At 34.4% G+C, this 27653-nt stretch overlaps 1 protein-coding gene across 1 annotated transcript in view; it reads right to left on the reverse strand.

Moving 5' to 3' along the window:
* Positions 1 to 27653, reverse strand: part of LOC143229380 (ankyrin repeat domain-containing protein 17-like) — a 126934-nt gene that overhangs the window by 86668 nt on the left and 12613 nt on the right. Inside the window, 5 exon segments of the mRNA XM_076461621.1 lie at positions 1209 to 1351; positions 1728 to 1961; positions 10591 to 10732; positions 12621 to 12771; positions 13109 to 13250. Of these exon segments, the coding sequence (XP_076317736.1) occupies positions 1209 to 1351; positions 1728 to 1961; positions 10591 to 10732; positions 12621 to 12771; positions 13109 to 13250 (812 nt within the window).

Genomic DNA, 27653 nt, shown 5'->3' on the forward strand with positions numbered 1-27653 from the left:
GCACAATTAAAAGGAGTATGATATTAAAATAATTACACAATAAATAATTTAATAAAAAACAGGGGCTAGCCCTAAAAAGACAATACATGTTTTGGTGTTCTTGTGCCACTATCCTCAGCAGCAAAACGTTGAAGTTTGGTCAACATATGTATAAGTACATTATCATTTGATTTCCTTTAGCATCATCTAGACTTAAAAACCCACAGTTTATAAAACCTATGTTCACTAAGTTATTCCTTCTAAATCTGGACTCACTTCTTTATTCAGTACAATATCTTTGTTTTGCTTATTTTCTGTTGTTCCTCTGATACTTCATTCAAATCTAAACTCTACTCGAATCATCAATATTTTATTCCAGTCTATAACATGAGCAGTTATGTCAACTTTACATTTTTCTACCACAATTTTACATTCCTTGATATTAAATTTCAAATTTCTGCACACTTGGCCAATGTAAACTGAACCACAAACATAAGTACTTCATAATTCCCATATTTATCGACTTCTTCTACTGTCTTTTATACCAGTGAAAAAAATTACTAACTGAGAGAATATTACAATACATTCTATGTTTTCTTTATTAAACTGTCTATTCTTATTGATACACCTTGAATCTCAGGCAAACAAATCCTCATGTTATCAACTCTACCCTTTCGCTTTAATCTCTCATATACAACATTTTCATTGTTATATATTTTATACTATATATTAATGATTTGGGGATTATATCCTCTATCTCCAGTTACATGTTTATTTACTTTTTGGCTGGTTTGCATTTGTTTAGCTTGTTGCTATAGTGCCAAGCAGCGATTAACAGTCTTGATTTCCACTTATTAATACTGATTGTGCAATACCTCGATTTAAATTGGGAACTTGATGCAAATGATATATTTATAACAATATATAATGAATTAAGTAAAACAATACATGCTTGTAGTTATTTATTAGTTAATATGTAAACATTTTAATAGATTGCTGAAAACCAGTTACTTCCCCATGGTGGTAGTTCAAAATTTGGAACAGCACTATGCTATCTGGGATGTGCAACAGAGAGTACAGCCTGGGCTCTGGACAGTGCTAAAATCCTCTATTATGTAAACACAACTACGATGTATACTTAAAGTTAAAAGTTAACAATCTATTAATAAAACATGTATAGAAGAAAAACCTCACAAAATACATAAACACTTTTCATTTTAAATGCTGACCTGAGCCCCAGAATCCAATAGAAGCTTAGCCACTTCAACATGGCCATCCATAGAGGCTTCCATTAAAGCTGTATGCATTTCATCGGTTTTGTGCTCTTGATCAGCACCAGCCTCTAAAAGGAACCGAACCATTTCTAGATGACCTATAAATTAAATATAATGTAATTAACCAACTTTTCCAATTATACTTATCTGAAATGATTTATTATAAGAGTTATAACTAAGAATCCTTCCAAAATTATGTTAAGAAATCCACACGTAAAAACAGTTAATGGTGTGATATTAGTATTCGGTGCTTAATATTTTAATTGATTATTTCAAGATATCCATAAGTAGCTTGCATATCACATTGGAATAAAATAAATGTTAGTACTACACTCATAACAAAACGCATAATTCCTATAAAAAAAACAAAAACTACATTAGTTATAAAGCAGCACATAAATCTGTCTGCAGTCAGCTTGTAATTATTAATAATAAATACTAAAATTCTGCTCCATATTACAGCTTTATTCCTACCTTTATAGCAAGCTAAAGTGAGGGCACTTTCTTTGAATTCGTTGGAGTGAGTGTTAATACTAGCCCCATGTTCAACCAGAATCTTTGATACACCAACATGCCCTGCACTAGCTGCTTCCATAAGTGGTGTATGGCCATTTTCATTGTGATCCTCAACGCTGGCCCCAGATTCTAGAAGTACCTTTACCACCTCCTCATGACCTCCTGCACATGCATACATCAGAGGGGTGTTTCCTAAACGTTTCAGAAAATTCTGACTATGAATTGATCTATTCTATATAATCTAATACATACTGGATCTTTCTGATAACAGATATAAAAGTTGTGTATAAAAATATTTAGCTAATGGAGCAAAATTTCAGACAGACGATCAAATGATTTTGAATTACTATACAAAATGAAAGTAAACAGTTGTGTTTTTGTTTATCTTTATTCAGAAATAATTCAATTATTCATCTTTCTTATATAACTGTAAATATACTTTAATAAGTTCTTTTACTAACTTTGCTGAATAAAAGCTACAACTCACTACATGAAAATCTATAAAACATCACAACTCAATGCTTAAATATAATTACAAAAAAAAAGGAAAATAAATACACGTTAAAGCAGAAAACTGCAGCCAGGTTTGTGGTTAAATAAAAGTAGCTTCATGCAACAAAACTGCATAAAGCATGGGTTAGTGTCAATTATCTATATTATCAGGAACCATCACAAATTGCAAATTTTATGATTAAATTAGTCAACATTAGCTTTTCACACACAAGCATCTGTATGAACTCATTTAAATAATTATATTTCAAAATACAATTATTGGTTAGGAATGTTTATAAAGCACTTAATTCCTGTTAATTGAACTCCCATGCTGTTTTATTTATTGATGTATAATGAAAGGATAACCTGAAACACAAAACTACTTACTAAGCTGTACTTCATCTCTTTAAATCAAAGTGTACATTCAGTCTCAACAAAACAAATGTATTATAACTTTTACAAAGACCTTTCCATTACAGTTATAGAAATATACATTTAATAATTTTTCAAAATGTCATTAAAATATACAGGAATATTCCTGCATACACACACACACACACACACACACACACATGTATATATATTTCTACACAGACATATGTGATTACAAAAGACAACATGCAAGTTTGGTTCAATGGAAACCACACAAGGAAAATAAAAAAGAAACATTTGCAGGGTCCTCCTATAACATCTTATTGAACTTTTATGTCAGCAATCTCTCCCACAAAATAATTTTTCAAAGTAATTAGAATATTTCAAAGCAAAATAATAACACACACACATTATTAAGATGAATACATATATGTTCTTCTTAAACATACAGTTAATCAATAACAAAATGTTGTGATAATAATTGCGTCATTGTAAAGACATACAAGTATTACTATTAGCACTACATACTTTCATGTTATTTTTGTATCAAGACGCATATTTATCCAAGTGACCTATCTTCGTAAGTATTAAATTTAATGTATTAATAAACCTTCAAATACTGAAGAGCATTAAGCTGATGAACAAAGTCAATTCTTTCTTTAACTTTCAAAAAACAAGTAGGCGACAGTTTCTGACAAAAACCTGTACAAGATTTTATTATTGTTTAACAACAATGCATACAAAAGGTTCAACACATTTTAAAACATAGTAACACTTAAATGAATGAAATTAATGACACATGATAACAATGACACTGGAAGAAAATAATTAATTTTATTATATCTCATCATTTTGTCACCTGTTTAACAAAGTCCAAATTCTGTGGTACATTACAAAATGTTTGGTATTGCTTAATAACAATTCTCATGTGCATAACTCACTGAACAATTTGAAATAAAAGCAGTTCAAGAAGGGGTCTGTGCATTTTAAGGGAAGGATTAATCACTCAGTATAAATAAAGATGCTGTTATTTCAACAAATAAATCAATGGACTCTTTTACACTAGAAATGCTAGAAAGTTTTCTTCCAGTGTCATTGATATGTTCTTCATCCACTAATATAAATTATTAGCCTATTCTTTGTTGGTTTGGCACTGAATAATATCCTTCCAATTTAATTTTTTATTTATTGTTAAGCACAATATCTGTACTTTGCTCTCTATGGGTATAAAAACCCAGTTTTTAGCATTATAAGCATTCAGATTTACCACTGTTGCACTAAAAGACATCAACTACATATCAGCCAAATAAGACATTTGGTCAGAATGCAACACATACTGCCACAAGATTTGAATACAAAGACATATCAAGCCTGTGGTTTACACTCTTCTAAATCCACTACATATGTCAATATTAAGTAATGTATCAGGGAAATAACTGATATAATTACAGAATGTAAGTCTGTCAATGTGTTGACAAATTGAAAATACTTCTGCATAGGTTTTGTTTGTTTGTTTGTTTTTTTAATTTTGCACAAAGCCACATGAGGGCTACCTGTGCAACTCATCCCTAATTTAGCAGTGTGATACTAGAAAGAAGGCAGCTCTTGGGCTACTCATTCACCAATGAATAGTAGGACTGATCATCACTAAAAACAATCCCATGGCTGAAAGGGTGAGCATGTTCGGTGCAACAGGAATTCAAACCCATGACCCTCCGATTACAAGTCAAGTGCCCTAACCACCTGGCCATACCAGGCCTCTGCAGAGGTGCAATATTATCAACAGAGGTTATATGGAGGTTTAAAATCTAAGAGTATGCAGACCAACATCTATTTTACAAAGCTGCTATTTACCTTCACTTAAAAGTAATTACATTTAGAATACATTAAACCATTTGTACACAAAAAGGAATTCAAATTATTTTAGAAAAAATTATAGTAAATTAATCTATGAAAAATGTTTTGCTTGGTTTTACTGGTACACAAAATATAGCTAATAAAAGCAAAGTGTTTTTCATATCTCTGTCATTTCGTGACTGATGTGACACATAAATGTCAGTTATGGACTGAGGATTTCAGTTTGTACTTTAAAAAAAGACTTCTAAGCCCTTCTATGAGGTGTTATGCCCCAGCTAAAAATATATACTCTTCAAAACAAGAAACACAAAAGGGATATTTTTGTTATTTTAAAGAGAAATATATGTAATAACGTTACAAGCTCAGAGTATGTGATGTTACATGTGTTAAGGCACTGATTGTCAGACCAAAATGACAATAAAAGTTGTGCACTTTGAAAACAGAGAAAAACATCGGATTTTTCACCAAAATGCATGCGCGTGTCCAATAAATTTGTTTGAGAGATCTGCATGTTCTGCAAGTGCAACATGTGCAAAATCCCTATAAAAGTGACTGGTTCTCGGTTTCCATAGCTCAGTGTTAAGCCACCGACACGCAATACAGTTACGCCAAGACTAACTGAAGCACAACACAACAACACCATTGGTCACTTGGAAGCAGGCGAATCTCAATCAGATGTTGCCAGAGCTATGAATGTCCACCCAAGCACCATCACAAGGCTATGGAATCATCACCAACAACATGGATCAACTCGTGACCGTCCACGATCTTGCAGACCTTGTGTGACCATGCCCGCACAAGATCGCAACATCCGGTTATGTCACCTTCGGGATAGGACCACCACTGCGACGTCTACTGCCTCAACCATAGGATTTCCCGATCAGACCATACACAACCGTCTACGAGATGCAGGAATCCGACCTCGACGTCCAGTCAGAGGCGTCATCCTCACCCAGCAACATCGTCAAGCACGGCTGCAGTGAACTCGGACACATCGGGTATGGCCTCATCGATGATGGAAGCATGTTTGGTTCAGCGATGAATCATGTTTTATGCTTTGTAGGCAGGATGGAAGGACACGTATTTACTGTCACCGAGGTGAACGTTTTGCAGCAAACTGTGTGCAGGATGTTGACAGATTTGGTGGTGGCAACGTCATGATGTGGGCTGCCATTGCCTACAATGCCAGAACAGATCTTCTGCACATTCGAGGGAATCTTACAGCTCAACGATACGTCGACAAGATTCTTAGGCCCCATGTGCAACCCATCATGGTGAACGTCAACGACGTTTTTCAAGATGACAACGCCCGTTTTCACACAGCCCGACTCACCACTGTCTTCTTGAGACACCACAACATCAACGTTCTTCCCTGGCCCTCCAGATCACCAGATTTAAATCCCCATCGAACATCTTTGGGACGAGTTGGACCGACGTCTGCGACAGCGACAACCTCAACCTCAGCTTGCAGCAGCTTTGCAGGCTGAGTGGACAGCCATTTCACAGGATGTGATTCATCATCTCATCGCTTCCATGGGCAGGAGATGCCAAGCAGTTATTAATGCTCACAGGGGGCATACTCGTTATTGACGTTGAGTGACGTTAAACTTCACCTAGTGAGCGTGGACTTCGCCTTTGCAGACTTTGGATGTTCAGCAGTGAATGTGCAAAGTTTCACATATGTCATACAAAACTACCCGGAATAAACTTGTTAACAATTTGTCTCATATTTTGCCTTTCTTTTTTTGAAGAGTATATATATACACACACACACACACACACATTTCAGTGGCTTGTATACAATAGAATGTATCTTTACAAAGTAAAACTCTTCTTTAAAGATTACTTTGCATAACAGATTAAAATCTTAGTAAACATTAAAGCACTGAAATGTAAGGTGGCCAGCATATACTTAAAATATGAATTAACTCTTCACAATATAAACTCCAGCTCATGACTACGATGCCATCTACTGTAATAACCATATTCTTAAAAATATGTTCAATGTGAGCCAAATTAAACAAGTATTACTTCACTGTTTTTCAGAAGCCTAAATATATAGTAATACAAACCAGAAAGATGTCACTACTTCTATTACTGTATTAAGTTTGCATAACAAATATCAAAAACACTTGACAATTGTTTTACCCACAATTCTTTGCAGCACAAGACTTGGCTCATAACAAATAAGAAAGGTGCAGCACTGTCCAAGCCAAACCTTTCTCAGATCAATTTAGTGATTCGAGTTAATACACTTTTTCACTTGCTCATATCATAGTGACACAATACACTTTTTTTTTAAGTAATATAAGTAAATGTTATAAATGTGGGTACAATATAGATGTCTCCACAGAAAATTAATACTATAGAGTAAATGAAACTGCAGTCTTGAATTCACCACACATTCACTCACATTCTTGATGATGAGAAACCCACTTGAAATAAAAACGTACCTCAGAACAGCTGGTATGGGAATTAACACTTATTGATAAGGAGAGAACAATGTTTCAACCTCCCTAGGTCATATTCAGATTAAGAGTTTGTTTTAATAGTTTAAGAGTTTGTTGCTCTCTACATCAATAAGTGTTAATACCCATACCAGCCATTCCAAGATACTCACTCACATTCATATAAAATCTTAATGTTTATTAATGAGAATATTTTAAAATTTGGAAATGCTATAATTTGTCTTATATCTAGGTATCAGAATCAACATACAAGCATCCTGTCCAGCCTAAAGACAATAAAAGGAAATGCACCACAAAAAAAATACATTTTAAAATTACATCAAAAGCTGAAATAAAGCTTCAAAAAAGCTCATTTGAAAAATGTTAAAATAAATATGCTATAATAATTAACTCGCATTTTAAACAGTCAAACATTAATGCTACCTTCTTTTTTTTTTAATTATAATTTAAGATATATGGTCATTCTTCAAGTGGATATTACTTGTCATAAATAATAAGAATAGAGAAAATAAGTATAAACACCTAAAATACACACATTGTGAAAACACTTATTACAATAGCCTTTTCTGGCTGAAAAAACAGAAATGATTCAAACTTGTTTCATTGGTGTTGGTGTAAATTAAATAATGTTTAAATTTATTAATGCCTATGATTATTCAATAAACCTCTGAATCAACATTATTTGGACTGAGTATAGTGTCTGTGAAACTCTTATTGAACCAGAAAAATAAAAGAAACAATATGAGTGATGATGGGTGAAGGTGGAAAAAAAAACAACCCACATTTACTAAGAATGAATCATCTAAAGTTTGCACAATATCCAGTACTGAAATATTTTCTACATTGTGCATTAATTTTCCTCTTGTTTTTTTGTGTTTTTCATAGCTGATAATATGAATAGTAAATCAAGAGAAAATAATGGAATTTGTTTACATTTAAAAAAATTTTGGTTTTAAAAAACTGAATATATCAAAGTTGAAAATGAAGTCTTAGTTTCAAAAAAGAAAAAAAAATGTTTTATTTCAAAACCAAGCTTGAAACTAAAAAAATATCTAATCCCAGAAAAGGATCTAAAATATAGAAAAAAAATTGAAACAATTTCATTTAATAATGCAGGACAAACACATTCATCACTTACATTTAAAAGGATAAACTTTCTAATAATGAACTGGTGGCAGGTTCATGACTCATTGGTACCAGATTGGGAAGACAAAATAATTGGAATGCTCAACAGTTGAAAACATCATTTAAGAAAAAACTCACTCTTTTCTATTATTTACACCATTACCTCTGCCACTTAGCATTGATAAGCATAAAGTAACAAACTATTTCACGAATGTGAGAGTTTATAGTAATTACAAAAGTTAAATCACATTATTTTTTTGAGCTGTTACTACATATGACAACAATTGTAAATAAATTTATATTCTACTATTTCTTTAAACTTCTACATATTTGTTTACCACGTGCTAATTTTTTAAGTTTTTAGCATACCAAAATCAGTCAATTAAATTTAATTCTATTCCCTTTATTGTTGTTTTACAATGTGTAATAATAAAAATATTCACTTAACCATATTTTGTTTCCAACATTTTAGTGCACGTTTTAACAAAACCACTCCTTACTTTTTTCTAATTTCCAATATTCAACAAACTCAACAAACTTATACTTTGTTTTTTTACATTTCACAGTTTAAAATAATTATAAAGCCATTTTCAAATATTTTTCACAGCATGTAACCAGGAGTGTCCATCCACACCAACTATTATTATCACTTTTAACAGAAAGTACATTTTTTAGAATGTTATCCTTTCACTGATTTTTTCACATTTAAAAGTCACTAACATTAACTTCAGTTTCACATTTCTTATATTTTCAAGATACAAGTCAAATAATATCAATCCAATCCTCATTTTCTTCAACTCTCAAGTTCATTAGCAAAAGAAATTTGTTAATAATTTTTTAAAGTCTACTACAGTTACAAAGTCAATCCAATCCTACGTTGTCATAACTTTAACAGCAAGTGATACTTAGCAAATTAATTCAGCCCCCACATTACTTTAAAAAAACGTTTTCACACCTTCAGATTACAAAGACAGTTTAAATATACTTTTAGCTTCATGAATGACAATTCTAAGTCATCTAATACCATTTAGTTATTTTTTAGTGTCTGGCAATTGTAAGATCAATATAATCCTACTCTTTTATTCACAATTATAAATCTTACTATTTCTACATGTTTATGTTACAGGCTGATAATGAGTCCACTTCTCACAATAAGGAAATAGTGGCAGTTTCCAAACTACAGAAACATTAGCCTAATTAGCACCCAAGATAAGTAATGGTACACATTCTTGTGCAAGTATTAAGATGTTTTAGAGGTTACACCAAATGAAACAAGATTTTTTGAGATGAAATATTTTTAACCTTAACATAAAAATCACTTTGCACATGGTCTACTCGAAACAAGCACTTAGTATCTTTACCTTAGTTTATTAAAAATACCAAATATGATTTTCTGTATGTGAAATACATTAAATGTTTACTATAAGTCTACCAAATTTTGTGAAGACCCACATACTACATTAAAAGTTATTAGTACAGAAATTATAACATGCACAAAGTGATCACAAGGTCATTCAATCTGACCAATCCTGTGTTGAGAGTTAACAAAAGTATAAAATCACAAAATCTTTTATCAAATGTACTTGCAACAGTTTTTCACAGTAAATGCCACTTTACTGTTAACTAAGAGACAAAGTATACTCTTTACAACTCTTCTTGCAACATACCTCTAGAAAAAGGTTTTACATAGTTTAAAGAGCATGCAAATCTTTTTTTAAGATAAATTTTAACATTCTACACAAAATATTTTGTTTAAACAGAATGATACTTAAATTCATGTTACACATGACAAAATTATTTTGGCAAGATAACGGTAAAGAATAGAGGTGAAATACATTCAGTGAACATTTAATCACAAGATTTTTGCTAACAGATTATTTTATAATTAAATATTATACACTGCTGGACAAAATCTTAAGGCCAATGAACATAAAGAAAAAATACGCATTTTACATTGTTAGATTCAACCACTTATTTGAGTAGAGCTTTGAAAGATAAAAATAAGAAAAGGGAAAATAAAAATAACTTTTTTAGTATTTAATAGGGAAAATGAGCACTAGGAAATTAGCCTAAATACCAGCTGGTCAAAAGTTTAAGAGCATGCCAAAGCAAATGTTTGAAGTTATTTGCAATGACGGCCATGTGACTCACTACCGATACCTCTTGTTGGGCATTTCCTACCTTATTTAGGACTTCTTTTTGGTATTTGCTTTAGCATGGTCTTAAACTTTTGACCAGCTGGTATTTAGGCTAATTTCATAGTGCTCATTTTCCCTATTAAATGCTAAAAAGTTTTTTATTTTTATTTTCCCTTTTCTTATTTTCATCCTTCAAAGCTCTACTCAAATAAGTGGTTGAGTCTAGCAATGCAAAATGAATAATTTTTCTTTATGTTCATTGGCCTTAAAATATTGGCCAGCAATGTATATATTTTGCATAAATTGCACAGAGCTGTATGTGTCACTCAAAATCTACATAAATATATTAAAAAACATCCTTATGATCACCTTGGTTTGTCTGAGCATTGACATCAGCTGAATGGTCGATAAGTAATTTAACAATATCCACGTGACCTGCACTAGCTGCTTCCATTAGAGGTGTGGTATCTTTTAAACCCCTGTCTTCAACGCTGGTCTGCATGAGAAGCAGCTGCACATACATTAAAATGAAACATTCTTAACACAAGAAGTATTTAACTGTAAAACATAATAAAGTAACTTTCAAGAATTACCTTTAATTTTTAAATATATAATGTGGTACTAAAGAAAAATGACAATTCTTAAAGATTATTATAGGATGTCATATTCACCTTAATCATCAAAAATCACGAGATTTAAACGTTTTGAACCACACACTAATGTGCTCCACTTTGTTTTTCCCCCTCAACATGAAAAACTGTCTCAGAGCCCAGACCCACAATCGTCAGTTGGAAATTTTTTTTTATGTGAATCATAATATTGAGAGATAGAGCTACTGCTTTGAATGCAGATTTTATTAATTAATGAATAAGTATACACACATGTGCATATATTAATATACACAAACACACTTCTATACAAAAGTTATGTTAACATTGTTCATCTATGCATATAATAAATCTGTTAAAGAATCTCACTGATATTTTTCTTTAATGTAAATTTTAGGTGTGATTTAAAACATTCGCCAATCACTCTATCCTTCCTTCTCATACTTAGGAGTTTGATTTCAACTGGTCACTATTAACTGAAAACAGTGTATAATTTCCCCTTGTTATACACTAAATATTACCAAAACAAATAAGGAAGGTGTTGTGTTTAACTACTGGGGCCAGACTTGGAATTTAATAACAGTCTAGACTCTTACTCACACAAACCACTGGTACATATCCAGTGGAATAGACTGCCATTTCTCTTTTAAAGCACCTAGAAACACAGAGAGGTTTCAGGATATGCCCCTCTGTCCCTCACATATTACTTTACAATGTTCCACAGGAAACTACAAGGAGCATGACTGAAGCAGTGGATTGGTCAAAGGCAGATTTGGAAAGTCACTTGTCTCAAACTATTACTTAATACATTATATGATGGGACATCACCATGTCTAAAGGCATATCAACTTTTCCTAAAGATTTCATTCATTCTATCATCACAGTAATGCTCAGAATGTCTTCAAGTACATGAAGTCCAAACAACAACAGGTTCACATTACGATGTTAACCCAATCACTTTACACAACTGTTTTCCAACCCAGACCCTTCTATATGAAGGACATTAGTGATGGAATTCATCAGACCACATGATGTTTCTCCACTATTCAACTCTAACTTTAATACTCAATGTACCATAAAAACTATGACTTAACAAGTAGTTTACTAGCTGCAATGCATTCAAGAGTTACAGGTTGTCAGCTGTGCAAGAAATCCAACAGTACAGAGCTTTCATTTCTTCAATAATTTATCCACAGTGCATATGGCTAAGGGTAGGAGGACACTCAAACCACCAGTGTTCTGTTCAGTAATTTTTTGAAGATCCGCAAGTCCCTTTCATAGTGACATCTTTAACAAGTTGTCCACAATATAGGTGGATAATAACTGACATTTGCAAATCAATTAAATACCATTAATGATACTTGAATAGTTGTAATAATTTGAAACATTAATTTTGAGTAGTTGATTATATTCACGAATCATAACATTAATCAATTAACCAAAATAAACTTGAATGAATTAAAAATGAATATTTACATGGATAGTTGGAATATTCAAAATGAGCAACAACTAGAAACATTAATTTCATTCAGTTGACTATTTTCATGGCATTGATCAATTTAATCATAATTTGATTATTACATTATCTTAAATAACACTAATCAATACTTAAAGGTAATCACCAAGCTCTACTCAAAACATTAAACCAAATCTCTAAACTTGAGTTGTTTCACAATTTTATAAGTGAAAGACTATATTTACTGTAGAAATACTAAGTTTTTTTTTTGTTTTTTGTTTTTTAATGGATATATTTTTTGACAAACACTATGCAAAACATTTGCAGGTACTCACTTGAACAAGTTCATAGTACCCAGACAGGCAAGCTAATGATAACAAACTCTCGCCTTTATCAGTAACTTCATTAATATTACAACCTTCACATAACAATTGCTGAACAGCTTTCAAGTCTCCCTCACTACACGCTTCTGCTAGTGATCTTCCTCTACAGAGAATCAAAGACACCACTTTCTTAAGTGGCAACACATATACAGACTTAAGTGAAATAACCAAAAACTACTTTAACATTTTTAAAGCTGCCCACTGACTTGTAAAAATATTTAACACATTTTATTCAATTTTAATTGAGTTTATTTTTTTCAATTTCACAATTTCAAAGTAGTAAAAACTATAAAATATATACATTTTTCATCCTGGTTCAAAAATTATTCTTTATATGATTATTTCCTTTTTGGTTAATAGTTTAAGGTAAAAGTCTCTTACAAATAAAGACTTTAATCTAGAATTTCTAAGCAAACGATTGCATCACACCTGATACATACCCATCACAAGGAAACATCCCAGTTGTGTCCACCTTCCTCCCTGTAAGTATAGCTGCTGCCTCATCCAAAGCAGAAGTTACTGAAGTCAGGTTTCGTACAGCCCGTAAGCCTTCTGAATTGGAACACTGTTTGTCAATGGCAACTGAAACAGTGAAATTACATGTTACTAGTTTAATCTTATAGGAATGCAGATATATTTGATGCAAAAATACATTCCAGAATAACTAGTACACATCATAAAACCATCACTATATGACAGAAATCTCAACTTATCCCACTAAGTAAGTTTTATATTTTAAAGTTTTAACCTGACAACATTTATTACACCCAACTATATACTAAGCAATTTTATAATAGTTATGCATCCTACAAATTTTGTAATGATATTCAAATAGGTAAGTCCCAAGAAATGCATTTTTTTTTTTACACTCAAATAACTTAAATATTACTCTAATGTTGTACAAATTATAATTATTATATGTACATGAATTAAAGCTTTTTTCTCAATATGTTTTTAGGATGCTCATTATTCAAGTTCTCACATGCTGTAACAAAATAAATATTAATGGCCCAAGTAATCTAAATAACTAAAATGCTACAAAAACATTACAAAATTAGCATAATCCACACAAGAAATATCCAATTTTGCATCTTTTAATATTTCATTACATTTTAACATAACTATCCTAATCATTAATAGCATAAAAACATACAATTTCTGAATTTCAGCTTAATAATTTAGCAGAACTAAAAGCAGTAACATTTTTAACATCTTGTTCTGATGTAAAACATTTATTTTTAAACATATATATTTAATATGTTTTTGTACATTACTTTTTTGAAGACTTGGAACCAACAGGGAGTTTGTAAGGGGTATATGATAACAATGAAAGTCACACTTCTGAAATATGTCTCCACCAACATATTACATAAATACTGCTCATTTAAAAATATCAACATTTCTATTTTTAATTTCTAAATTCACCTATCACTGTCTTTCTTCTTAAACAGATTTCAAAATTGTTAAGTATACCTTTCTAAAACTACTTTTCATATTCCTTTCAGTAAATAACAAGTTCCTTTGCTAGTCAGTAAAGTTACTTCTTAATCACCCCATAAGTAGTTTTAAACAGATTAAAAATATAAAGTGAATATATTGCATTTTATTTGCTCACCTGGTGAACTCTAATCATAAAACTATAACATAATAGAAAAAGTGCAAACATTTATATATATACACACACACACACATGCATATATTAGGGAGAATCTGTGCTAGTATATGCACATTACAGAAATGTATGTGTAATCTGTGATGCACAAACATAAAAAATACAATAACTTTATGAGATTCATTAAAACTCCGCTCAAGAAGCAGATCCCCACAATAAAAAAATTCTCTAAGATACCCTGTTCTTTATTTAATGGTACTGGCTTTTAAACCATGTTATTTCCATTATGATAGGAAAGCACTAAATCTGCTTTGTGTTCTTATGAACAGTATTCCCACTTTTGATTGTATAATGGGTGCATGTTATCAACACCTCAAATGTTACCTTGTAAAGCAGAATTACAAAGAGTTCTTTACTCAGAACTGAACATGAATAAGACCTGGCCTGAGAAATTAACTCAACTATAATATAATCACTTTTAGGCATCAACTACAATGATCAGTGACACATAAAATCAGATTATGACTAAATTCATTACACCCAAAATTTATCAGGTAACCAAAATTTTTTGTCACTGCTTTTAATTATTCTAAATTCCCAAGAAATCATATATTGTCATTACAATTTCTCTTCACTATTTTCAATTAATTCAAGGTTGTTCAACTTAAATGAACAATATCATGACTCACAAAATAATCAACTAATCAAAATTACCATTTCTGATTAGGAATGTTTTTGATTATTTAAATCATCCAAGTCTCATGTATATAATCAATCAGTTGAATGTTACTGATTAATGAAAACAATGTTAATCAATTATTAAATTATTCCATTAAGCACCCTGTTCTAACTTATCAGCTCATTGTTCACTGAAATTCAAGAATGTAAGCCTAAACTTAATATGATCGTGTAGTTTCAGAGGCATTATTGAGAGGTACAATTTAGCAAAATCTTTGGAAGTTGTGTGGATCACATGCCTGATAATAAGTCGGATGATATTCTGGATCACTTTCTTGTTATTCCTTCCTAAATTCAAATAATGTTTGCCATTACAATGAATAGTCACTTATTCAAATCTTACTGAGAAGAGACTGCTGTTAAACTTAAAATGCAAAGATTAACTTTGAAATTAAGCACTACAGGATAATGTGAAAATCACCCGTGATTCCACTTAATAATGAACCAAAATTAAGATTACATTAAATAAAAATTACTCTGATATAAGAAACGTAAATGTTCAGTATGAATGGATACTGAATCCCACATTACAATTTTCAAAGTTTTCAGACATATAAGGGTGATCTTTGTTTGTAGATAATTTTTTTAAATTTTGACCCTATAACTATGTTTTTGTTCTAGAATAAAAAACAACAAACATGTCAAACTCCATCCATTTTGAACCATATTTAAAGGTTACTTAGCAAGATTGATGTTCCAGACAACGGTGACCTGGTAGCATAAAAAGATATAAAAACATTTATGTATTATAAATAATTTACAGTATATTATTACTCTATTCAATGCACAATAAAAATTGCATAATTATACGCTTTCAGGTGTTTATCCATTTTTGCATCATTACTGTTTCGTTTTTGCTGATAGAAAAGCACCTTCTAGCACGAGTTGAAAGAAGAGTTGTCTCTGATCTTCTATCTTATGATGGCATTTTACTGACCAACAGGAACATACTCTTTCTGACATTGTCATTTACTACATTCAAGTTTTGAACTGTCTCTAGTGCTCTATGTTGTTCTTTCTAAGCTCTCATAACTCTAGGTTGAAATCCAAATGGTATTTTAAGAATCTGATGAAATATGTTTTATTTTTGTGATAAAATCTTTAAGACATGTCCTTAAACTTCCCAATATTTAGCTGTATACAGCTAAGAAGTTCATCCATGCCTTTCTTTTCATTCAATGTTTACCACTGTTTATTTTGGCTCTGTGGATACAGCTGAATCAAGGAATGCCAAAACAATGAGTTCTCTACTGAGATATCGTAGATGTTCAGCAAAGTCCTGATAAGCAGGTTTTGAAAAGAGCATAATTTACCTTCTTATACTTAACAAGATGCCTTAATGAAGTTAAAAGCATTGCAAGAAGCAGATATGGCATCCACAGCAGTGAACACTATCCTAAACTTCCTCTGTGGGAAATACTACTTAATCATGGTCAACTACAGTTTACAATTTGACTGGCCCATGTATTCGCAAGATTGCTGGAATATTTTAAAATTGCAACATCTGGACTAGAGGAAAACCCATATAGTCTTTGAAAACAAATGTAAGGACAAATTCTAAGATACAATAGAATACAATCGAAGAGTAAAATATATGCAGTATAGATTATGTATACATGGAATTTTAAAAACTTTCTGAATAATGTGGAATACTCTTGAATATTCAAAAACATACTATAATATTCCAACATAATCTGCTAAAGCATTTCAAAATAATCTAGAACTTTCCAGAATTATTTAAAATATTCTGGAACATTCTAGAATATTTAAAGTATGCAGTAGCCCTTAAGTATTATATAATTTTTTATAAAATTTGGCATGAATAACTTATTCATATATTGAAACAAAATGAATAGATTGATTGATTTAGTGTTTTATGGCACAAAGCATATAGACTATCTGTGCCAAATGTCTGGTAAAAAGGTAAAAATAAATTAAATGTAGTAAAATACAGGAAAGGAAATGAAGGTAAAACAAAACATCATTGAAAAACAGAAAAAGCATAAAACCAATGTTAACACCTAGTTTACAATGGTAAGAGAGAAAGCAGAGTAAAAGAAGTTGTAAAGTACTTACTCTAGCAAAATGGTAATGATCATAACCCGCCAGGAAGACTAACAGGTAAGTGAATGAATAGATAACAGTTTTGTTAGACAAAACTTCAAAAATAAGGGTCCCCCTAATATACATATAACACTAAACTTTAAAAGCTGTGATACAGACATGTTCAAAGGTTATGCTAACTTGTAACTTCTTTGGAGCAGATTGCCTGATTTGGTTGTGATTAATAAAAAGTATGATTGTAAAAAATATTGGAATTTTTAAAACAAATGGTTGATAGGTATTTTCTTAATGTTTGTAAGCAAAGTTATTTTACTTAGTATTTATTCTTCTTGTGTAGTATTTGTTGATGTATTTGTCTCCATTTTAACATTTTGAAATGCCCTGTGAGCTACTTGGCAGTTATCTTTTAATAGGTGTACTTTTCTAATGAAGTTTAAACTTACCTATTTTTGGTTTTTCTTATAATTGATCAGGTTCATCCTTGGTTCTTATATTTAGGTTTCTAGAATTTACAACAAGCCTAAAGACATTTAAAAGTCATTAGAAAGTTGTAATAATTGTGCGTATTTTATCTTTTAAAAATTACTCGTCGCATTTCATATTTTTACAAATTCAAATGCAAAAGAGAGAAGGGTGCTAACTGAAAATGGCCTAGAAAATGTTTAGAATATTGTAGAAAGCATGAAGGAATGTGAATTGTCATACGCTCATCGTGGACCTACTTGACAGCTATTTTATAATTAGTAACAAAAATGCAGGGAAATCAAAAGTCAAAAAAACTACAGAACATTTAGGAAGGGAGAAGAATCTGCATAATCCACTCCTGCAGGAATGGGTAATGCAGATTCTTCTCCCTTCCTAAATACTCTCTAATTTATCTCTTTCATTCTCTACATCCCAACAATTTTAGATTTTTTTTTTGTACTTTTTTTCTTTTTACGAGTTAAACTCTGGGCCTCCAGTGAGTCTGTAGCTTCCAGGTGGTAGGCACCATTTCACCTTCATTAACATACCCCTCAACTTAAATGTATCTCAAATAGATACTTATCTCCAATCATGAAACATTTGCTCAATTTATTCTACCCTGTGTTGGTGCAAATATATACTCACCACTACCCTTGATACTCCCACTTATTTCTGCACAGTAGCATGCAATACTCCACCAATACGAGTTTGACACTATCACAACTAGTGCCCTCTCTAATGTAGCAACTGTTCAAAACTAGTCAAATCCAGCCCAACCACTCTGGAAGTAGGGAGGACAGATGGAAACTGAGATAGATAAGTATCTATCAGGAATACACTGTCAGCTTAGGAAAATGTTAATTTCCAAAACAATATCTTTGTGCACAAAACGTTAGAATCTCATCTTAAACTGATAAAGGGTTGGCAAGAAAAGGATCCCCCTTTAGGAAGTCTTAAACAAACACAAGAAGGTGTAAGAGAGAAATAAAGACAAGACATCCAAAGGAGACCAAACCACTTCTGAGCCAGATATACTCTTTGTCCTTTAATAACGTTATCAAAAAGGGTGTAAACATGGAGGGGCCCTAAGAAAACATTACAGAAATAATTGGGCCCCAACATAGAATGGTTAGAGTGTGAAAGTCTGTAAATGGGAGTTCAATCTCAATCAACACCTGGTAGCATTTGGAATTGTACATCAGGTTTGCATCAGGAAGAGTCACTCACAAGTACAAGCATAGCAAAGAAGTTTCCATAATAAGAATCCACCTCTACATGCATCCACCTCCATCACAACCAACACCACATCCATCAGGAATTGACAACCAGCAGATGATACGAAGGTGGAGAGGCCAGGTGAGTATTTGTCTCTGGTCCAAAACCTGGTGGAATTGGGGATAATTTGACCAGTCCATTGTAAGAAAAGCATACTATCCAAACATGTGAGAATTTACATGGCTGGTCCAACTCCAACCAATATATAATCCTTAGAAACCAGCATCTGGTGGGTAATAGGAAGGAAAGGTGCCTTGGTCAGGAGCAAACTCCACCAATACAAATATAGCAGAGTGACATATCCAACACCTTGCAGCACTGTAGTGATATTATGTACACATAAAAGAACAAGACACTATGGTCAACCAACCCAGCAGTTAGGAGCATGCAAGTGGCAAGAACTCCCATACTCCAACAGAATAACAAAGGAAAAAATGCTTAAGGAGTTCAGAAGACCATGTACCAGAGAAAATTCAATGGGTGGCTGTATTACCACACTTGGAAAAGCAGAGCAATCAGGTCAACAAAGTTGATCAACCAAAACCTGGCAACACCTGTAATTGTACACCAGGTCCTCAGCAGGAAGACCCTCAATGCCATAAATCATTAGATACAGTCAGGAATCCATTTGCTTTACACATGTTAGCCCATGAGTGTATAATCTAGAATGAACATATTTATGAAGCAACAGACTGTGAGGGTTGGTGTCTTATGGTGCAAAGTAACTAGACTGTCTGCATTAAATATCTGGTAAAAAGTTTAAAAAAAAAGTAAAACTATCAAAATTCATAAAAGAAAATTAAGGTAAAACAAAACAAAGTTTAATTTTTGAATCAAAAACAGCACCACATCTAATTCCTATATCAGTTCACAGCAGCAAGAGAAAAACTACTGTAATACAAGTTGTAAAGGACGCTCTGTAAAACAACAGTAATTATCACAACTCACCAGGATAATCAACGAGCAAGTTCAAAAATCAGTTGGCCCTTTCAGTCGTGGTTTCAAGTTATTTAATGTTATGGCCATTTTCAGAGAGTAAAATAATAAAAGTTTTAAAATACTTGTTGCAAAATTTTAATTATTATAACTTGCCAGGATAACTAACATAGTTAAGACATCAGCATCAGACACCTGAAGTTGGCATTCCCAGTCCCGAGTTTGAGTTATTTGACATTACAACCACTTTCCAATTTTAAATTGAAACAGATGCACTTTGACTCTTTAAAGGGAATCACATTAAAAAAAAATGTTCAATTTATAAATTAAAAAACTTGAATAGAAATACAAGTATTAACAGACTCCAAAAAACTAAAAACATTTCTAAGGTGGACAGTACCACTATCACCAACAACACCGTTCAATGCCACAGATAAACCTTGGAACAAATTCAAAATTGTGCTGTTGTTGAGATTCGCAACTATGGCAAGATAGCAAAATATGACACACCATGACCCGAGCACAACGCAGACAACACATTGGTGCATTGGTCCAAGATAAAAGAAAACAATGAGTTAAAAAACTGTGACAAATGCATAGTCTAGCAAGGACAACTTCCTCCCTCTGATCTCCACGGAAGAAAGACAGCCAAAGTCCAATAGAGGGCTTTACCTCAAAAAGCCTACCCTCATGTTGCTCACTTCAAGTGAGCACCAACTGGCATGGAGCCGAGTCTCGAATACAGGACCAGAGTCCATACATGGAACATACACAGCAGTGATAGTACCAAGAAGATTCAGCTGCGATGTCACCGAGTCCATTCCCGCAATTACCAACATGCCCTGGTATCAAGAAAAACTGGATAGAAATAGATTTTAAAGAGAAATAGGCCAGTCATTTTTGAATATCAACAAGAACAAGGTGAAAACTAATATGAAGCAATTCTAGGGCCAGTATAGAACTAACTAAGTCAGTATAAATAGTACAGTTTGAGAACTACTTAGCTTTTATGTGATCTAAAGCAAGAGAAATGGTGTACAGTTTAGCAGTGAACACAAAAACTGTACAAAGGACTCTGTGCACAACCATCAAACCACAAAAAACCATTGGAAAGCCCACAGAGTCACCTGATTTCAAACCATCTGTATATATTGAAATGGAAGGATGGTTCAAACGATGTTTAGCAAATAACAGACAGTATTTCCAATCAGGAGTGTCTGCTTTTCTCAGATGACTTAAAGAATGGTCACATTCGGGTACTGTAATAAGTTGGTTGGTTGATTTGGTGTTTTATAGCACAAAGCAGCTAGACTATCTGTACCAAATATCCAGTAAAAAGTTAAAATTAAAGTAAATTTAATAATATTCATAAAAGTAAATCAAGGTAAAACAAAACAAAGTAAAAACAAAAAAAAATACAAATAGTATAAAACCAATGTTTACATCTAGTCTACAACGTTAAGAGAAAAACTACAGAAATACAAGTTGTAAAGGTCTTTCTGTAGCATAATTGTAATTATCATAACTTATCAGGAAGACTAATAGGTAAGTACAAAAACCACTGTCAGTCACCTGAAGTTGGCCTTTCAGCCCTGTTTCCGAGATATTTGAAGTTACAGCCATTTTCGAAAAGTAAAATGAATAAACTTTTAAAAGACTTATAGCAGAAGTTTAATAATAACTTGCCAGGATAACTAACGGGTAGTTCAAACAACAGCGTTAGTCACCTGAAATTGGCTTTTCCAGTCCTGGTTGAGTTATTTAACGTTACGGCCATTTTCTAATGTTAAATTGAACATAGATGGACTTTGATTCTTAAAAAGGTGTAATGTATAAATTAAAAACTTAAATGGCATTAAAAAGATTAATAGCCTTTAAGAAACTAAAAACACTTCCAAGGTGGAGAGTGTCGCCAATACCAAGAACACTATCTAATGTTACTGACAAACTTTGGGATAGAACATGATTAAAATGGTGCTGTTGTTCAGAGTTGTAACAATGGCAAGAAAGTACAATGTGGCTTATTGTGAACTGAGTGTTACACAGACTACACACTGGTGCATCAATTCCAGATAAAATAAAAAGTTGATTTCAAAAATTGTGACCAATGCATAGTCTAGTTAGAACAACTTCTTCTTCCCGATCGTTACAAAAGCAAGACGGCAAAAGTCTTAAAAAGGGTTTTTATTTGGAAAAGCTTGTTTTCCCCATTGCTCACTCCAAGTCGACTGCCAGCTGGCATGGAGCCAAGCCTTGAATACCATAGTCCATGTATAGAACAGCCATAGCATTGATAGTGCCAGAGCAGATAGATTTAGCTACTGTGTTGTCAAGCTCATTCCTGCAAATACTAATGTGGCCTGGTATCCAGAAAAACTGGAGAGAAGAAGATGTTAAAAGAGAAATGGGCCAGTCAGTTCTGAATATTAGTGAGAACAGGATGTGAACTAACATGAAGCAATTCCAGGGCCAGTAGAGAACTAAGCAAGTCAGTACAAATAGTGTAGTTTGAATACTGCTTAGCTTTTCTGTGATCCAGAGCAAGAGAAATGGCATTAAATACAGAAGCTGTAGAGGGGATCATGCACACAACCACTGCACCACAACAAACCATGGCAGAGCCCACACAGTCACCTGATTTCAAACCATCTGCATAAATAGGAATGGAAGGATGATTCAAAAGATGTTCAGCAAATAACAGACAGTATTTTTGATCACGAGTGTCTGCTTTTCTCAAATGACTAAATGAAAAGTCACACTGGGGACTGTAAGAAGCCATGGGGGTATGGGTTAACCAGTGGATAGAGCAATGTTATCCAAAGACAGACCCAATTTATCCAACTGTGCCTGAATACGAAGGCTAAAATGAACAATGGCAGATCATCTGTTCTGAAAAAGTATGGCCCAACAAGGAAGGAAAATGCAACCCCAGGTGGAATGCTTTGGTAAGGAATGAAGATTCAAAGCATATAGTGAAGATAGTTGCAAACAGCAAAGGTACAAAGAAGGTTCATGAGCCTGTGTGTAAGCTCTGAACTGAGAAAGTGCAGAAAGCCCCACTGCAGAGCCAAAGTCACTGATAATGAATAGGGTCCAGCACCTTCAAGGTCGATGTTCTGGCAGAACTATAGACCAGAGATCCATAGTCGAGTTTCAGTCAAATAAGAGCAAAATATATTTTTTTAAAAATGGGCAAATGGCCATATAACCCATATATATGGAGGTCTTGCAAAATGCCATACCTCCATGTTGTATCATAAGCCTTCTCAATGTCAAAGAATATTGATACAAGATTTTATCTTTTGAGAAAGGCTTCTCTTATTGACGTTTCAAGTCGAATCAGTTAATCCACAGTGGAGAGTTGTCTGCGGAACTCATGCTGCGTGGACGAGAGGAGATTGTTTTATTCGAGAACCAAACAAGATGAGCATTAACCAACCTTTCTAAGGCCTTACAGAGACAGCTTGTCAAAGCAATTGGACAGTAGTTTGAAGGAATCTTGGAATCCTTCCAAGGCTTAGAGAAAGGCAGGACAATAGCCTCGTGCCAGGTATCTGGAAAAACATTCTCCTGCCAGATCCAGTTAAAAATAATCAGAAGAATAGCAGAAGATAGATGGCACAGCATTTCAAAGTGTACATCATCAGGTCCAGCTGATGTACTGCCAGACTGATGAAGGGCCAGTTTCAGTTCCACCAATGTAAAGGTGCAATTGTAGTCATAGAGACAATCAGCTCAAAAGGAAAGAGGTGACTGCTCTGCCCAAGACTTGATGGCTAAGAAGGTGGAAGAAGAAGCAGAAGTGCTAGACACCCAACAAAAGCTTTCACCTAGTCTCGGATATGCTCTGGGTATCAGCCACTTCCTGGCCATCAGAGCGCAAGATCGAGAGGGGGACAGAATTGTAGTGCCCACCGACCTTTCGAATCCTGTCCCATATGACCTTGGCATTGGCGGCAAAAGATATGCTGGTTGTGAACTTAATCCAAGATTCCTTCTGGCTTTCATGTCTTACCCACTGAGCATGTGCACTGGCCTGCTAGAAATCAATGCAGTTTGAGAGTGTGGGATATCCACAGAAAGTACCCCAGGCCCATTTTTGAGCCTCCTGTACCATGTGGCAGACAGAATTCCACCACGGACGAGGATATAGTGGAAACAGTGTGGAGGTTTTAGGAATACATTGAGCAACTGCTTGTATAATACAGTCAGTTACTGCTGCCACAGTTGTCTATTGATGGCTTACAGATGATGGCAAAATCTTGTTCTGGTGGAGTAGTAAGAGGGCCAGTTTGCATGATCCAGCTTCCACCAGGGCACACAGAACGGGTGGCATCAACCATGGCCAGTCTCTCTCAAAATTATTGGAAAATAAGCCACTGCCTCGTGGATTACTGTCAACCCTCCATGAAAAATTGGAGAATAGTGAAGAGGAGCAAATATAGATTAATAGCAATAAAGTACTGACATGGTGCATGAAAATAAGTAGAAGAACCAGTATTGAAAAGAAAAAGATTGTGAGCAGAGAGTGTATGCTACACAGGGTGACCCCTCCTATCAATATCAGCACTTCCCCAGAGAAGATGATATCCATTAAAGTCTCCCAGAATTAAAAAGGGAGACAGCAACTGTTCAATGAGAACATCAAGGTCTGATTGATTATACGTCTCTCCAGGGGGCAGGTAGAAAGAACAAAAAAGTGATGGTACAACCCAAGAAAAACAGATGGCTACAGCCTTCAAGGATGTGTCAAGTGGCAAAGACAGGATAGGCACATGCTGATCAACCAACAGTGCCACCCCTCCATGCACTCTTCCATCACACAGCCTATCATTTCTGCACAAAGAAAACCACCAAGAGGCGACTGTATTGGCAGGTTTCAGAAATGTTTCTTGGAAGGAAAGACATTCAGGACAGTAGAAAAAAATCAGTGTTTTGATGTCATCCAGATTAGAACGTAAACCTTGACAGTTCCATTGTATCAGGGTGGCCATTTTTATTTATGTGTAGGTGAATTGGATAGAGAACCCCTCTACTTACGACCACATTTTTTCTTTACTATCTTCATTTGAGGGAGGTCTATCAACCTCCATGAATGCTGCACTGGGTTGATTGGGCAGGTTTTTGTTGTTGGAGAGAATTCCAGCAACTGATGACATGAACAAATGATTGTTTTGCATCTTGGGGTAGGAGAAGAAGATGTACCCAAGGAAATGCCTGTACCCAGAACCAAAGGACGTGGATCTTGGGGTTTGCTAAAATGTATATTAGGCACAGAGATTAGTGTTGAAGTTGATTCATTAACTTTTTTAACCATGGAGGTCAAAAGGCTTTACATTTGATTTGAGAATGATTCTTTTTGGAAGCACAGAGAGATTCACCTGCTCTCCCACTGCAGTAGCAGAATGAAGTGCAGCAGAACAGTCCAAGATGAAATGGTGGACAGCAACTTTCGAGCCTCAGGATAAGTAATGTTATAAAGGTCCGTTTCACACTCATAGGCATCAGAGTCCTTGCCACTGCAAGGAGCACACGTCAAGGAACCACGACATGACGTCTTTGACTGACCAAACCACTGACACTGGAAACATCTGAGAGGGTTGGGAATGTATAGCCGTACCCTGCAATTAAAATAACCTGCCTTGATGGTGGCAGGTGGACGTGGTGATGTAAATGTCAGAATAAGGATGTTGGTTGGTATCGTAATTCTATCATTGCAAGTGAAGATACGCCTCACTGCAGAAATTCCTTGAGTGGAGAAACCAGAGAGAATCTCTGACTCAGGGATGTTCTTCAAATCCCTCTCAACAATAACTCCTGTGATGAATTCAAAGTAGCATGAGATGTAACCTCAATAGGTATATCCCCAATTGCCTTTGAATGCAAGAAGAGTTCACTGTGTTGAGATGTGGATGTTTCCACCAACATGTCACCAGAGCAAAGCTTCTTTACAGAGTCTGGAGAGCCAGCAAGTCCCTCTAGTTGCTTCTGAATGAAAAATAGAGACACTTCCCCCAAAGGTTTTTCTGAAAGTATAAGAAAATGAGGTACAGGTGTTACAGATGTTGAAGATTGCTGCTCAGAATCTTCAAGATGTAGTCATTTACCTATGAACTGTTTTTTCACTGTTTTATTTAAGTTTTTATTTGGAGGATCCATAATAAAAAAAGACTTTTTCGGTGCCCACTGACCCTACCTGCCATGAAGCCGTACAAGGGGATGCGCTACAATGCCAAACAAGGATACTGCAGCAACGCCAGGGTTTTGTGAGCACTATACCCAAACACTAGCATCAGATACAATGTCTACAACACCTGTTGAGAACATCCAACACTGCTATTTGGTTGACCCTACCCCAAGTGGACCAGATGACTGACCCAAATGGGGCTTCCCCAAAGCTGCCCATCTACAGGATTTCAAGGCCAAAGTGGTGTGTTAAGGGTTGAACCCCTCTACCCCCAGGATCCTATCCTCCCCTTCATGGGTTGCCATGCACAGCAAACACACGGGTGGATGTACAAATCCCAGAGGAGGTATACTGAAAGAACAGAACCTTCCCTGAAGGTCCCATCACCACATACAGGAATCCTCACCAAGGGGTACTGTAATAAGCCATGGTGGGATGGGTTGACCAGTGGATACAGCAATGTTATCCAAAGACAGACCCAATTCATCTAACTGTTCCTAGATATGAAGACCAAAAGGAGCAATGACAGATTGTCTGTTCTGAAAAAGCAAAGCCCACCAAAAGAAGAAAATACAACCCCAGGATGGATGCTTCAGTAAGGATCAAAGTTTTGAAACATACAGTAAAGACAGTTGCAAGCAGTGGAAATCTAGAGAAGGTTCATGAGACTCTTTGTATAATCGCTGAACTGGGGAAGTGAGGAAAGCCCCGGTGCAGAGCTGAAGTCCCTGATGATGAATGGGGTCCACATCTTTAAAGCCAAGGTCCTGGCAGAGTCATAGAACAGTGATCCAAATTCTAGTTTCGATTGAATAACAGTATGATATATCTTTAGCACAGAACATCAATCTGCTCCCAAAGTGGTGGAAGAAAGGACATGGTGGATGTTCAGTGCTCTTGTACATTTGACTCATAGCTGCTTCATGTGTGGTATAAAGGTCAGCTTACAGTCAAAGATAAGCCCCAAGAACTTTCTCAGGGACCACAGGTAGCACAACTTCACCAATACAGAGGTTCATGATTGGGGTGAATACCCCATTGGTGGCAAAAGTGCATGCAAACAGTTTTAGAGAGAGAGAAGATAAAACAGTTTGTTGTGGTCCACTTCAGTAAACGATTTAGAGCAGCCTGTAGCTGTCATTCAATATACCTAATGTTCAACAACTAACATGAGATGTGAAAGTTGTCAACATGGAGCATGTTTGCAACAGTAAGAGGACGTTGTTCAGTGATGGCATTAATCTTGGTACTGAAAAGTGAGACACTTAAAACACAGCCCTGAGGTACTCCAAGTTCCTGTAGAAAAGAACAGGAAAATGTCAAACCCACACTAACTTGGAATCACCTGTCCTTTAAAAATTTAATAAAAATGGGCAATGACCACTAACCATAAATGAAGGTCTTGCAAAATGCCATACCTTCATTATATTTAGCCTTCTCAATGTCAAAGAATATTGATACAAGATGTTATAGTTTGAGAAAGGCTTCTCTGACATTTCAAATCAAATCAGGTGGTCCATGGTGGAGTGCTGCTTTCAGAACCCACACTGGATAGGCAAGAGAAGGTTGTTTGATTCGAGGAACCAAACAAGACGAGCATTAATCACCCTCTCCAAGGTCTTACAGAAACAGCATGCCAGGGTTTTGTGAGCACTATACCCAAACACCAGCATCAGATATAATGTCCACAACACCTGCTGAGAACATC

The sequence above is a fragment of the Tachypleus tridentatus genome, chromosome 10 (genome assembly GCF_004210375.1).
Source record: "Tachypleus tridentatus isolate NWPU-2018 chromosome 10, ASM421037v1, whole genome shotgun sequence".
NCBI lineage: Eukaryota > Metazoa > Arthropoda > Merostomata > Xiphosura > Limulidae > Tachypleus > Tachypleus tridentatus.